Here is a 14,007-nt window from a genome sequence, read left to right as displayed (position 1 = left end):
ACACGCCATAGTAAAGAATGTTGCAAAAACAGTCCAAAGAGATAGATTTTGGCATATTGAAAAAATGACCGAAAAAGCAAGGCTATAGTAAGGCAAAAATGTCAAAAAATGACCCGTTCCAAAAACAGCTAAAAACAGCTGGAACCTGCATTAAAGAACGTGCTGAGACACGCAATACCAAACAATGTTGCAAAAACAGCCCCAAAATGCAGATTTTAGCATGTTGAAAAAGTGACTGAAAAAGAAAGGCTATAGTAAGGCAAAATGTCAAAAATGACCCGTCCGAAAACAGCCAAAAACAGTTGGAAACTGCATTAAAGAGCCTGCCGAGACATGCCATTGTAAAGAATGTTGCAAAAACAGCCCAAAAATGCAGATTTTGGCATGTTGAAAAAGTGACCGAAAAAGCAAGGCTATAGTAAGGCAAAACTGTTAAAAAATGACCCGTCCCAAAAACAGCTAAAAACAGTTGAAATCCGCATTAAAAAGCGTGCAGAGACACGCCATAGTAAAGAATGTTGCAAAAACAGTCCAAAGAGATAGATTTTGGCATGTTGAAAAAATGACCGAAAAAGCAAGGCTATAGTAAGGCAAAAATGTCAAAAAAAGACCCGTCCCAAAAACAGGCAAAAACAGTTGGAAACCGCATTAAAGAACGTGCCGAGACACGCCATAGTAAAGAATGTTGCAAAAGTAGCCCAAAAATGCAGATTTTGGCATGTTGAAAAAATGACCAAAAAAGCAAGGCTATAGTAAGGCAAAAATGTCAAAAAATGACCCGTCCCGAAAACAGCCAAAAACAGTTGGAAACTGCATTAAAGACCCCGCCGAGACACGCCATTGTAAAGAATGTTGCAAAAACAGCCCAAAAATGCAGATTTTGGCATGTTGAAAAAGTGACCGAAAAAGCAAGGCTATAGTAAGGCAAAACTGTTAAAAAATGACCCGTCCCAAAAACAGCTAAAAACAGTTGAAATCCGCATTAAAAAGCGTGCAGAGACACGCCATAGTAAAGAATGTTGCAAAAACAGTCCAAAGAGATAGATTTTGGCATATTGAAAAAATGACCGAAAAAGCAAGGCTATAGTAAGGCAAAAATGTCAAAAAATGACCCGTTCCAAAAACAGCTAAAAACAGCTGGAACCTGCATTAAAGAACGTGCTGAGACACGCAATACCAAACAATGTTGCAAAAACAGCCCCAAAATGCAGATTTTAGCATGTTGAAAAAGTGACTGAAAAAGCAAGGCTATAGTAAGGCAAAAATGTCAAAAAATGACCCGTTCCAAAAACAGCTAAAAACAGCTGGAACCTGCATTAAAGAACGTGCTGAGACACGCAATACCAAACAATGTTGCAAAAACAGCCCCAAAATGCAGATTTTAGCATGTTGAAAAAGTGACTGAAAAAGAAAGGCTATAGTAAGGCAAAAATGTCAAAAAATGACCCGTCCCAAAAACAGCTAAAAACAGTTGGAAACCGCATTAAAGAGCCTGCCGAGACACGCCTTAGTAAAGAATGTTGCAAAAACAGCCCCAAAATGCAGATTTTGGCATGTTGAAAAAATGACCGAAAAAGCAAGGCTATAGTAAGGCAAAAATGTCAAAAAATGACCCATCCCAACCAGCTTCATCACTCCCTTCCATTCTAGACATTCTGAAACAATTTGGGAAAATTTCGGGATACAAGCTGAATTTGCAAAAGAGTGAAATGTTTTCCTTAAGAGCCGAAACAGATGCACCCCCTTCTTGCCCTCCCCCCTTTAAAAGGATTCAAAATGGCTTTAAATACCTGGGAATTGAGATTACCCGCACTTTATCTACTACTTTTACAAAAAATTTTACTGCTCTCCTCAACAATTGTAAACAGGACATGAATAGGTGGGCCTCTCTACCACTATCAGTAGCTGGACGTGTTAACATTATCAAAATGATAGTATTACCTAAATTTCTATATCTCTTCCAAAACATCCCAATTTTGATTAAAAAATCTTTCTTTAAAACACTTGATAAAATCATTGTTTCTTTCATATGGGGGAGTAAACCCAGTCGTATCAGCAAGATCCACCTCCAAAGACCAAAACACTTAGGAGGGCTAGCCCTGCCAAATTTCCTTTTTTATTATTGGGCATGCAACTTTCAAAAATTATTCCACTGGCTTGAAGATAAACCAATCACAGGAAGGGCAGACTGGGTGCAATTAGAACTCTCATCATGCCGATATCACTTAGGCTCAGTGATTTGCGCAGCCTTGCCTCTTGTCTGTAACAACTTGACTTCAAATACAATAGTTAACCATTCTATAAGAATTTGGGCTCAATTTAGAAAACATTTTGGAATACAAGGTCCTTCTATTCTCTCTCCTATTAAGTTAAATCACATGTTTACTCCTTCCTGTACAGACCCTACATTTACCCAATGGTTTGATAAAGGAATCAAATCAATTTGTAATTTATACATAGAAGACACATTTGCGTCTTTCTCACAGCTATCCCAAGCCTACAATCTACCTAAAAACCATTTCTTCCGTTACTTGCAGGTTAGAAGCTTCGTACAAAAGACGTTCCACTCATTTCCAGATAAGCCCACAAAATCATATATAGACTGTATTCTAGAATTGAAATCAGACAGTAGAGGACTGATTGCCCAGATCTATGACCTCATTCAGAAAGTTGACCCACACCCCACTGAAAAATTAAAGAAGGCCTGGGATTCTGACCTTGGAGTAGTTCTCAGAGATGATCAGTGGAAGTCCGTCTTAGATTTGATACATACATCATCTTCGTCTGCTAAACACGGTCTAATCCAACTGAAAGTCGTACACAGAGTTCACTTCACTAACGCTAGGTTGGCAAAGATTTATCCAAACCTTGACCCACTATGCCCCCGATGTAGAGGCCAACCTGCAGACTTAATACACATGTTCTGGCTATGTCCGAGCCTTTCCATTTTTTGGACAAGTATTTTTAAAGCTTTCAGTGAGATGTTTGGAACCCGATTGGGTCCTGACCCGATCTGTGCCCTCTTTGGGGTAACATCTGAGGAATCCCGAGCTGTCCTACCGACTAAAGCTTATGTTGTCATAGCTTTCACTACACTCCTTGCAAGACGCTTGATCCTTTTCAGATGGAAGCAACACACACCTCCATCCTTTTCTCACTGGGTCAGGGATGTCATGTACTTTTTAAAGTTAGAAAAAATCAAGTACACACTTAAAGGATCTTCCCAATCATTTCTCAAGGTATGGAGGCCCTTTCTTGATTATTATGACTCTTTACAAGAACCCCTTGATAATGAGTAGGCTAGAACACATACATGACCTTTTGCATTGATGGAACTCTCCCTCTCCCATTATTTCATATTTGTATATGTCTATTTATTTTATTTCATTTATATCTATGAATGTGTGTATGTGTATGTATATGTATGTATGTGTATATGTGTACATATATATATATATATATTATTTTATTGTATCTTATTTTATTTTATTTTATTTTATTTTATTTATTTATTTATTTATTTTTATTTCTTTCTCTTGTTTTCTTAAGTTCTTAGTTCATTTGTTTGTTTATCCAAGGTCCAATTCCTTAAGTGTGTTCTGTAACCTGTGACCCTATGGGTGGGGGGTGGGGACCAATGGGGTGTTGGGTGTATGGGTGGAAGGGGTGGGATAAGAAAGATAGGGTGAACTCAATGGGTCAATGTAATTGAAGAACAGTGCACCCTGTGTTTTGAAGATGACTGTGTAAATTGATATAACATGTACATGTGCTGTATTCCTGTGGGATAAAAAATTTCAGAAAATCAATAAAACATATTTACAAAAAAAAAAAAAATGACCCATCCCAAAAACAGCTAAAAACAGTTGGAAACCGCATTAAAGAACATGCCGAGACACGCCATAGTAAAGAATATTGCAAAAACAGTCCAAAAATGCAGATTTTGGCATGTTGAAAAAATGACCGAAAAAGCAAGGCTATAGTAAGGCAAAAATGTCAAAAAATGGCCTTTCCCAAAACCAGCCAAAAACAGTTGGAAACTGCATTAAAGAACGTGCCGAGACACGCCATAGTAAAGAATGTTGCAAAAACAGCCCCAAAATACAAAATTTAGCATGTTGAAAAAATGACAGAAAAAGCAAGGCAAAAAAGTAAGGCAAAAATGTCAAAAAATGACCCGTCCCAAAAACAGCTAAAAACAATTGAAACCTGCATTAAAAAGCATGCCGAGACACACCATAGTAAAGAATATTGCAAAAACAGCCCAAAAATGCAGATTTTGGCATGTTGAAAAAATGACCTTTCCCAAAAATGTCAGATTTTGACATGTCCAACATACAGCTGAAAACAGCATAAAATAGCATGGTGAAACATGCTATAGCATAGAATGTTGCAAAAATCCCACAAAACAGCATAGATGAGCATGTTAAAAAAAACTATCAAAAATGCCATACTGTAGTATGGTGAAAAAAATGATGTGCCCGTATCAGTGTGACAAGACAAACCATAGCATAGAATGTTGATAAAATTGCCAAAAACACTGTTATATAATGTGTCGGAAAAAGACCAAAAATGCCATAGTATACTATGGCGAAAAAAATGTCAAAATGTGACATGGCCAAAAAACAGCTGAAAATGGCATAAATTAGTTTGATGAGACACAGCATAGCATAGACTGTTGTAAAAATTGCCCAAAACACCATAATATAATATTATTATAATGTTGAAAACAAGACAGAAAATATGGCAAAATATGACATGGCCAAAAAACTGCTGAAAACAGCATAAAACAGCGTGCTGAGACATGCTATAGCATAGAATGTTGAATAAACACCCCAAAACACCATAGTATAGCATGTCAAAAAAAATTACCAAAAGTGTCATGCTATATAGTATGGTGAAACATGTCAAAATATGACATGGCCAAAAAACAGCTGAAAACTGCATAAAACAGCATGCCAAGACACACCATTGCATAGACTGTTGCAAAACTGGACCAAAACACCATAATATTGTATGTCTAAAAAATGACCAAAAATGCCATACTATAGTATGGAGAAAAAATGTCAAAATATGACGGCCAAAAAACAGCTGAAAACAGCATAAAACAATCAGTAATCAGGTAATCAGTATTTTAATAATATACTTTGTCTACTTTTTATACAGATGAGCAGTGTATTCTTTTATAATGAATAATTTAGTTTTTTGTTTTTTAACAGAATGACCACATCTTTTCTATGTACAATCTTATAAAGTCTCTACTTACTAGTTTTTAGATAATTTAAGTACAATATTGCCTGTAAAATGTACTGGAGTAGAAGCGAAAAGTACCTCAAAATTAAACAAGTACAATACTTGATTAAATGTACCACTGGTTTGCACAGACAGCTATATATTGTAAAGACTCCCTCAGAAACAGTTGAGGACATGTGCCCTTCTCGTCAGCAGTAATCTAGAGTGTAAGCTAGAGCCTTTTGTTCCATGCAGCTCTGCTGGCCTCGACAATGTGTTGAGTCAATTTCCTGCTGCACAGTCCCTCCACTTTCCTATCTGTCCCTGTGTGACTGCAGACGCCCTCCTGCTGAGTAAGACTTGCACCTACCACAAGACTGATTCTCAGGGTCGCACCATTGCGACCGACGCCAAAATGAGTATGACATTTAAATCCCGACGGCTCTAGTCTCGTCCAACAATCTGACCACCGAGGCAGGAACAGCCCGCCTCGGGCCTGGGCCCCCGCTGCTCGCGGCCAATTAGGAGCAGATAAGCAGAGTGAGAGGGAGGTTTTAGCCCTCCATTGTGTGTAATGCGGCAAAGGAAGAAGAGCAGAAAGTGGCATTGCTTTCAGGAGTCGGTGGAGCTCTTTCTGCTGGTGAAATAGAGACTGCAGCTGGGGGGAAGAGATTAGCTGGAAGCCAGAGAAAGACAGAAATGGAAAGAAAGCAAAAAGAGAGATGAGGAGAGACTGTGTGTGGGAGAGGGAGGCACGATCAAGTTCCATAATGAACATATTTTGTGTTCTCTTGGGGCTTAAAGGATTTCAGATAAATCACATTTTTTTTTTTTTGCAGGGCATGCAGTAAGTTTCTTTTTGACCCTGTTAATCACCCCCTTGCCCTCGTCTATGCTTTGTCTCTCTCTGTCATTCATTTGTCTTTTTATTGAGCGTGCTCAGCACGCCGTTGTTCCTCTCTCCATCTTTTTCTACAGTATCATTTTAAGGCTCATTCTGATGCCTTTACTCAAAGTCAAGGTCATCAATTCTCTCTTAAACTCTCCTTTAATGCTCAACATTTTTGACTAATTTGCTTTGATGGTCATTGTCTGTTCTCTCTCTCCTCCTCTGCTGTGCTTTAGAGATGTTCTTTTGCTTCCATTTTTTCTCCAAGTCTTTTTACATATTTTTTCTTGTCTTTGTAATAAACTAGCCGTACTTCTAGGAAAGAATGACAAAGACAAGAATAGTCACGCTGTAGCTCTGAGATCAGGCTGCAGCCGCACCCAAACTGTTCCTGGGACAGTCCTGCACTCAGGCTGTACTATTAGAATGTACTAGCTTGTGTTACCATTTGTACTTTCTTTTAGTTCTCCATTGATGTCAAAGCAGCGAGCATGCACATGCATGCACACGCCAGACTGAGGAAGTAGCTATGACGAGCCTTAAGTGCAACCATAAATTGTTGGGAAACGATTAAAAAAAATCAACATAATAATTGAAAAAGCACATTTAAAACTTTAATAATATCTCTCCTACCTGCAACTTTACAAGTAACAACATGTCTTCTGCAAATGTGACAAAGTAAATCAAAGCCTTACATTTTTTGACAAGGTAAGTTTTAAAGTGAGACAGTGTGACTTTTGCTGAATGGCGTCCACCATAGCTCCAAGTTGTAATTACAGGGTAATGGCACGGTTAATTTCCCTCCATTTCGTTTTAGTTAGTAGCTTTTAGGTTACCCGAGAACCTAAAGGGGCCAAAGGGGCACTGTCAGGAGAGAAAAAGAGGTCAAATGATTGAGCCCCCCCCCCCCAAATATATGGGAAAGGGGTCCCCTATGGCCACATATTGGCACATTTTACAATAACAACTCTAAACTCCCTTCAACCCAGCTATTGTCATTGACAATCTCAGCTGCTCCTTAACAGACAATGGTGAACTGTTTGGCTGTTTGGGAGTGGGGTGCCTTAATCGGCCTCTTTGCCCGGGCCCCCACAGAGTCTAAGTTCACCCTTGTTGGAAGCAACAATGCTTATGTTCTAGTTTCTCTTTTCTTCTTGCTGTTTTACTAACTAATAATTCTGTGATTTTATTGTGATAAAATCCCTGAAATGTTTTAAATGTAGGTTTACTAAGCACAATGAGAGTCATAAAATCAGACAACTGACTCAACAACACAGAAAAATAAAGTTTGCTAACACGAGCTAATATTAGCCACCATAAGCTAATGTCCACACTGGACTAACTAAGCCAAATCAAAGTGTATTGACTGTGTAACTATGTTTTATTGCTTACAAGTTCAACTTTTACTTAAAATAGAAGAATTTGTTCTCCCTTGTTTTTTTTAAATGTCGCATTGGTGTCAATGAGCAGCAACAGAAAAAGGCTGGTTTAATGCTGCATTACAGTATGTTGATTTTTTTTATTACTGATAACCATTATTAATATAATTATCATCAATATATGCTACTTGAGAGTAGAAGAAAGAAAAACGCACTCCTCTACCCCATCATCACCTTACAAGGTGTTTTTTGCAATCATGTTAGTTAATATTTGCTTACTTACAGGCTACATCAAACAAACATAGAGCAATGTTAGCATCCATTTCAACAATAACAGCTACAACAGTACCATTTCAAAATTTGGACATTTTTACAAGTCTGTGAACGCAGTGCAGGTGAAACTCTTCATGAGTCAGAGTTTAGTCAGAGTGGATAATTGAGAGGAGCAGCCGGTGCAGAGTGAAATCAAACTTCTAGACCCAACACAATTTAAGATTAAGTTTCACTTTCACTGAGTCTAACGTTCTAATACTCGGTTAGTGCCCAAAGTGCGCTCCATGCTCCGAGGGTGTGGTGATAGAGTTAACTAAATGTTATATGTTAAAGTAGCTCATGTTTTGATCATAGCGGGCCGTCACAAATAAGCGAATGTGTGGGAAACACTGCATCATTATGGAAAATATCTGTCTCTGTAGCAGCTTAATGTTCTATTATGTTCAACAGCTACTCGCTAACATTGTCTGTTTACTGCTTGGTGCTGCTTTTTGTAGAAAAACTTGCTAGCCGCTCAACCAAAACTATGAGCTAACAGTTGATAAAAATTGCCATAAAGCTACATCTTGTCTTCAGTGAAAGCATTTGTAAACTGATCTGCACTTGTATTGACTTCTAGTCATTTTGACCACTCAAAGCACTTTCACATCAAGAGTCAAAATCTCCAATTGACACATTTATACACTGCTGGCTGAGGCTACTGTACACAGTGCCTCAGCCACCTGCTACTTAGTTTTTAACCATTCAAACACATTCACACTCTAATGATACAGCCACCAGGAGCAATTTGGGGTTCAGCATCTTGCCCAAGGATAATTCAACATGTCGAATGGAGAAGCCTGGGTTTGAACCATTGACCTTCCAAATAGAGGACAACCTGCTCTACCTCCAAGCCACAGCCGCCACCAAAAACAGCAACCCCAAACCGAAGACCACCTTTCAAGAAATGCCTTCATACACAAAAACAATACAGAAGTATCTTCTTTCCATGAATCCAACTTTCTTTCTACTTGTTTTGCTCGCTTTTTTTTTGCTTTCCTCCATTTCTACACCTCATCTCCACCTCCCCTCAGAGACGCCCATCCAGACACACACACACCACATATCTTTCTTTCCCTGCTGGGAAGCTGTTAAATGGGCATGTCCGGTTCCTTCCCTGGGGAGAGTACAGTGAGGGAGAAGGCTGGGTAGCAGTGAGAGGTGGAAGCTAGTGCTTAGCAAACTGTCGAAGAGCCCTAGCAGCCACCCAGCACCGCTGTGATGGGAGCTGTCTGAGGGGACTTGTTACTGCAGCAGCTCACGGCGCTGTCTGTATTCAAAAAGTTGACGAATAATTGGAGTGTGGGCATAGGAGCAGGTGTGTTATGTCCTAAACTATGGCTCTTCAAGTTGTTCAGGGTTTTCTTTCACAAATGTTATGACAAGGTCATGATAGTCATGTTCAGTTCACTACGTTTAATTAATTCTATTTAGTTGGCTTTGTTTTAGTGAAATGATAATGCAAGTTACCACACTGGGATACATAAAAACGGGCTTCCAAGAAAACTGCAGCACAGTTCATTAGAAATGATAACATCATCTGAACCTGAAAATAGAAAATGATCCCAAATTCGAATAGTATTGCCTACAGCTCATCATGCTCGAAAAGCCTAGAATAAGAAAATGTAGTGAGGGCAAACCGATGCTGATATTCTCTGGTACAAGCATTAGAGACAGAAAATTACAGCAGTGTGTGTATGTGTATAGCACGTCGACCTGGGTTGCTGGAGGAGATTATTCATAACTTGGACTACTGTGATATCCTGGTCTTGGGGGAGGAGCTGAGGCCGGAGCAGGAATCTCTCCAACTGCAGCGCAGCGCTCTACTTGGAAAACACCTGGACGCCACTAACTCTACCTCTGGCATGTCAATATATGGTAGGTTACTATGGCAACCACGCCAAAGTGGCATGTGGTGTGCTCATGATAACATCATTTGGTCCACTGCTATTATTGCAACAATTCCTCTCTTTGAAAAATCTATTGATTCATTTCAGCTTTCTGCATATCTAAAATTTGTTTCTATTGTCCAACTCTCCCCTTATCTTTTTCTGCATAACAACTACTATGACAACTCTCTGCTGCATCATCCTACAGGTGTGGACTCCATGTCCAACTACGAACAAGTAATCCGACAGGTGCGTTACTATAACTGGCAGCCCGGACAGCTAACAGAGAGAAGGTTTCGCCTCACGTGCTCGGAGCTCAACGGACGCTACACCAGCAACGAGTTCAACCTAGAGGTTAGTTGGAACTACAGCTTGACTGATGTGACATAAATTAATAGTTTCAATCTATATTCAAGCAAAAACTCCAAACATTCACTGTGTCCAGCTGGCCAAATTTCTTTATCAAATATGAGTTATCCAAATATCTTTGGGTTTTGGTCAGAATGTTGGTTGAAAAAGCAAGCTTTTTGAAGAAGGGGTCTCAAAATTTATTCCTTTTATTACTAATTTCTGACATTTTATAAACACTGATAAATCAAGAAAAAACAGTGAGACTTTTAAAGAGTATTTGAGGCCTTGAGCATCATCCATCCATCCATCCATTTTCTTTTGCTTATCCGGAGTCGGGTCACAGGGGCAGCAGCCTAAGCAGGGAAGCCCAGACTTCCCTCTCCCCGGCCCAGGTGTTCCCAGGCCAGCTGAGAGACATAGTCTTTCCAGCGTGGCCTGGGTCTTCCCCGGGGCCTCCTACCGGTGGGACGTGCCCTGAACACCTCACCAGGGAGGCGTCCGGTAGGCAACCTAATTAGATGCCCAAGCCACCTCATCTGGTTCTCTTCAACACGGAGGAGCAGCAGCTCTACTCCGAGCTCCTCCCAGATGACCGTGCTTCTCATCCTATCTCTAAGAGAGACACCAGCCACCCCACGGAGTAAGCTCATTTCGACCGCTTGTACCCGCAATCTTGTTCTTTCGGTCACTACCCAAAGCTCGTGACCATAAGTGATGGTAGGAACGAAGATCGACCGGTAGATCAAGAGCTTTGCCTTTCAGCTCAGCTCCCTCTTCACCATGACAGATCGCAGAGTCTGCATTACTGCAGATGCTGCACTGATCCGCCTGTCGATCTCCCGTTCCATCCTTCCCTCACTCGTGAACAAGACCCCAAGGTACTTAAAGTCCTCCACTTGGGGCAGGATCTCATCCCCGACTTGGAGAGGGCACTCCACCTTTTTCCGGCAATAAGTATTGCCACCCCTGCCCAGCGCCTCTCACCAGTGGCAACTCCAGAGTGGAAGAGAGTCTAACCCCTCTCGGGAAGACTGGTTCCGGAGCCCATGCTATGTGTCGAGGTGAGGTCCAACTATATCTAGTGAGAACTTCTCAACCTTGCGCACTAGCTCAGGCTCCTTTCCCACCACATTTCAGTTAAAAGGGGCACTTGAAATTCTGCACAATCATCACACAAGTAACAGTGGCTGGATACACCAACATAGACTGGTTCAACATATCAATAACAGGCACACTGCAACATTGAACAGTTCACCTTCTCCTAAAAGGATCAGTAAATCCGGCTCCTCTGACAGGCAGAAACATTCACACACACTCCATCTGTTATATACTGTTCTTGATGATGTGCCAATATCAGCTCAATGTGTCCATGGTTTGTTTCTGTCCCTGGTCTGAACACGGTTTGACTTATTCATACATTCTCTGGTGTTTGTTGGAGGGAACAAAATGTTTCAACAGACTCCTTTTGAACCTTGGAGGGTGTCAGTGAATCTAGTTTACATTTAATTTCCTGTATTGAGCTGACCCTGTCCCCCCAAAAGGCATAAATACATTACATTACATTCCCATTTCTCCTGGCCTCGCTCTAAAATCTTTACTTTATCCTGTCTAGAATTTATCATCTGAATGAGTAAAAGCTAGTTTAGGCATACAGGTGGGAGAAACTTGGACTGAATGATAAATAATGTAAAATGTTGACTGTAACCACTCCAAACAAATCATCACTATTGCTATATTTGTCCCTAACCAGGTGAGCGTGCTGCACAGTTCGGAAGCAGGGGAGCATGTCAATCACATGATAGCCCCGCCTCAGTACATGCAGGTGGTCCACCATCCATCTATGATTCATGACCTGTACCCCAGCCATAGCTCAGGTAAGAAAACACTGCCTAATTCCTTTGTAAACAAATGTATTAGATTGATTTTGTCCTTTCTTGTTTCATTTGTCCCGTTCTTATCTTCAGGCATATTAATATCCCATCCTGTCAGGTCAGATTACATCACATTACCGTGAGATACAGTTTTACCAGCAGAGCTACACTGAGGTTATACAAGGCTGTAAACATGTTTATTTCTGCTGTTAATTTGGGCATTTTAACAAGGGAGTCAACAGGGATTTTCTCAGTTTTAGAGCCAGTCTCAAGTGGCTATTCAAGAAGCTGCAGTTTTTGCAACTTCTGCATTGGCTTCATTTTTCAGCACAAAAGTTGCCAATTGGTTGAGACACTTTTGGGGAACACCAGGCCCAGTCTTATTTCTTGTTTTTACCCTTACCCCTCATTTTCAAGAACCCCTTTGCCCCGTGGAATAAAGTTACAAGTGGTAGTGGTTGAAATCTTCCACTTTGTAATATGTAGAAGTGAAAGCCCACTGACAAAACGGCTATATGTGATGACTTGGGATGAGACCAGGCTCGAAAAAAATTTGGATGGGCTGTGTAGCCCTAACATTTTTCCCTGACCTTCTATCAAAACAAGAATTAGGACAGTGTAGCAGATACGCAAACTCGCAACATGGAGGAGCACAGGCTAAGTGGTGGGAGCAAGGTTGCACTGGGATTAAGCCTTGTATCGCCTGCCAACATAATAACAGGCCACAAATGTAAAAAAACCACAAACCTAATACAAATCTGTAGCTTTTTATGTAATAATCCCACATACGTAATAGCAGTTGCCTACTACCAATGAACAATGTAATACGTAATCAAACTCTACGTATTACGTAAGGTTCAAGGTGAACTTGTTAATGCACAGCCGATACTGCGTGCAATGTTTCTGTAACTTATTTATAACTTAACTCAGAGTGCTGCTTTGACACGTTTTGACCCGCTCTGCCCAAACCAGTAATGAGCTGACTGAGCCCACTGGCAGCTGTATAGGTAAATAAACAACAACAATGACCACAAAGATCAGTTTTCATTACATTTATGGGAAAGTTATTGCCTTTTTTGAAAGCTGAAAAATTTCACCTTCCCACAAATGTAACAAATCTGTGCAAATGTAATAACTATTACATTTGCAGAAAATGACGCATTACATTTCTAGTTGGCAACTCCTATTACGTTTGTGGGATGTGTATTGTGTTTGTGGGATTACTCTGTTACGTCACACAAATTCTACATAAAATGTAGAATTTGTGTGACGTTTGTGGTTTATTACGTTTGTGGGCTGTTATTATGTTGGTGGGTTTTACAAGCCTTAATGTGAGAAAATGTAGAAGATGACTACACAAAACACTGATGGGCACTTGAACGCCTTCACGCACGGACGGAGAAGTGCTGAGAATCAGACCCAGGAGCATCTCGCTAACCACTGAGCCACAGCTGTAAAAGAAATGAGCCTGGAAAGAGTGTTTATGTCAGCTATCCATCCCGGGGTAAACACGGCTAGATCCAAGGGAACGCTCAGTTTCGCTTTCTGGTTTGTTTATCGTTCTATTCGTCTGACTACTGCTCTCGTACAGCGGTCCTCAGATAGAGAGCAGTATAAAGAGGACCCCTCTCAAATGATGCAGTGGGCTTTTTCGCCCTCCCTCAGTGCATATGAGTGATCTGAAGTAAAGAGAACATGGTAAGGAGGAGAGACATTGGTCTTAATCTACCACACCAGATTTAATTATTCATGAGACTCTAATGGATTCTACTTAGAGTCCTGGAGAGTTCAGTGGCCAATGCTGTTCGCAGCCCTGAGACTTACACACATGCGTGTGTATGTATGTGTGCATGTGTGTGAAAAAACATAGATTTGCAGTTGCATTTTCAGCCCTGGCATGCATGTAGCACATGTGAATGTTTCAGATGATATCATGCTGTATGTAGAGTACAAAGTGAAAGGGAAAATGCCCGTGTGTGTGTGTGTGTGTGTGTGTGTGTGTGTGTGTACACACTGACCCAAGTTACTCCAAGGGGCTGCATGCAGCTTCACTGCGAGGAAGATCAAAGGCCGTGGATTTAGTG

The 14,007-nt window shown here is 40.6% G+C and overlaps 1 protein-coding gene across 1 annotated transcript in view; it reads left to right on the top strand.

The window, feature by feature from the left end:
* Positions 1–14,007, top strand: part of LOC121943375 (calsyntenin-2-like) — a 303,089-nt gene that overhangs the window by 281,380 nt on the left and 7,702 nt on the right. Inside the window, exons 13-15 of the mRNA XM_088078593.1 lie at positions 9,520–9,690; positions 9,910–10,055; positions 11,803–11,926. Of these exons, the coding sequence (XP_087934719.1) occupies positions 9,520–9,690; positions 9,910–10,055; positions 11,803–11,926 (441 nt within the window). The remainder of the gene's footprint in view (positions 1–9,519; positions 9,691–9,909; positions 10,056–11,802; positions 11,927–14,007) is intronic.

Source organism: Plectropomus leopardus, chromosome 6 (assembly GCF_026936395.1).
Source record: "Plectropomus leopardus strain MGB_pleo_1.0 chromosome 6, ASM2693639v1, whole genome shotgun sequence".
Taxonomy (NCBI): Eukaryota; Metazoa; Chordata; class Actinopteri; order Perciformes; family Serranidae; genus Plectropomus; species Plectropomus leopardus.
The sequence above is the reverse complement of the archived record's forward strand: the minus strand, read 5'-3'. Positions and strand labels throughout refer to the sequence as shown.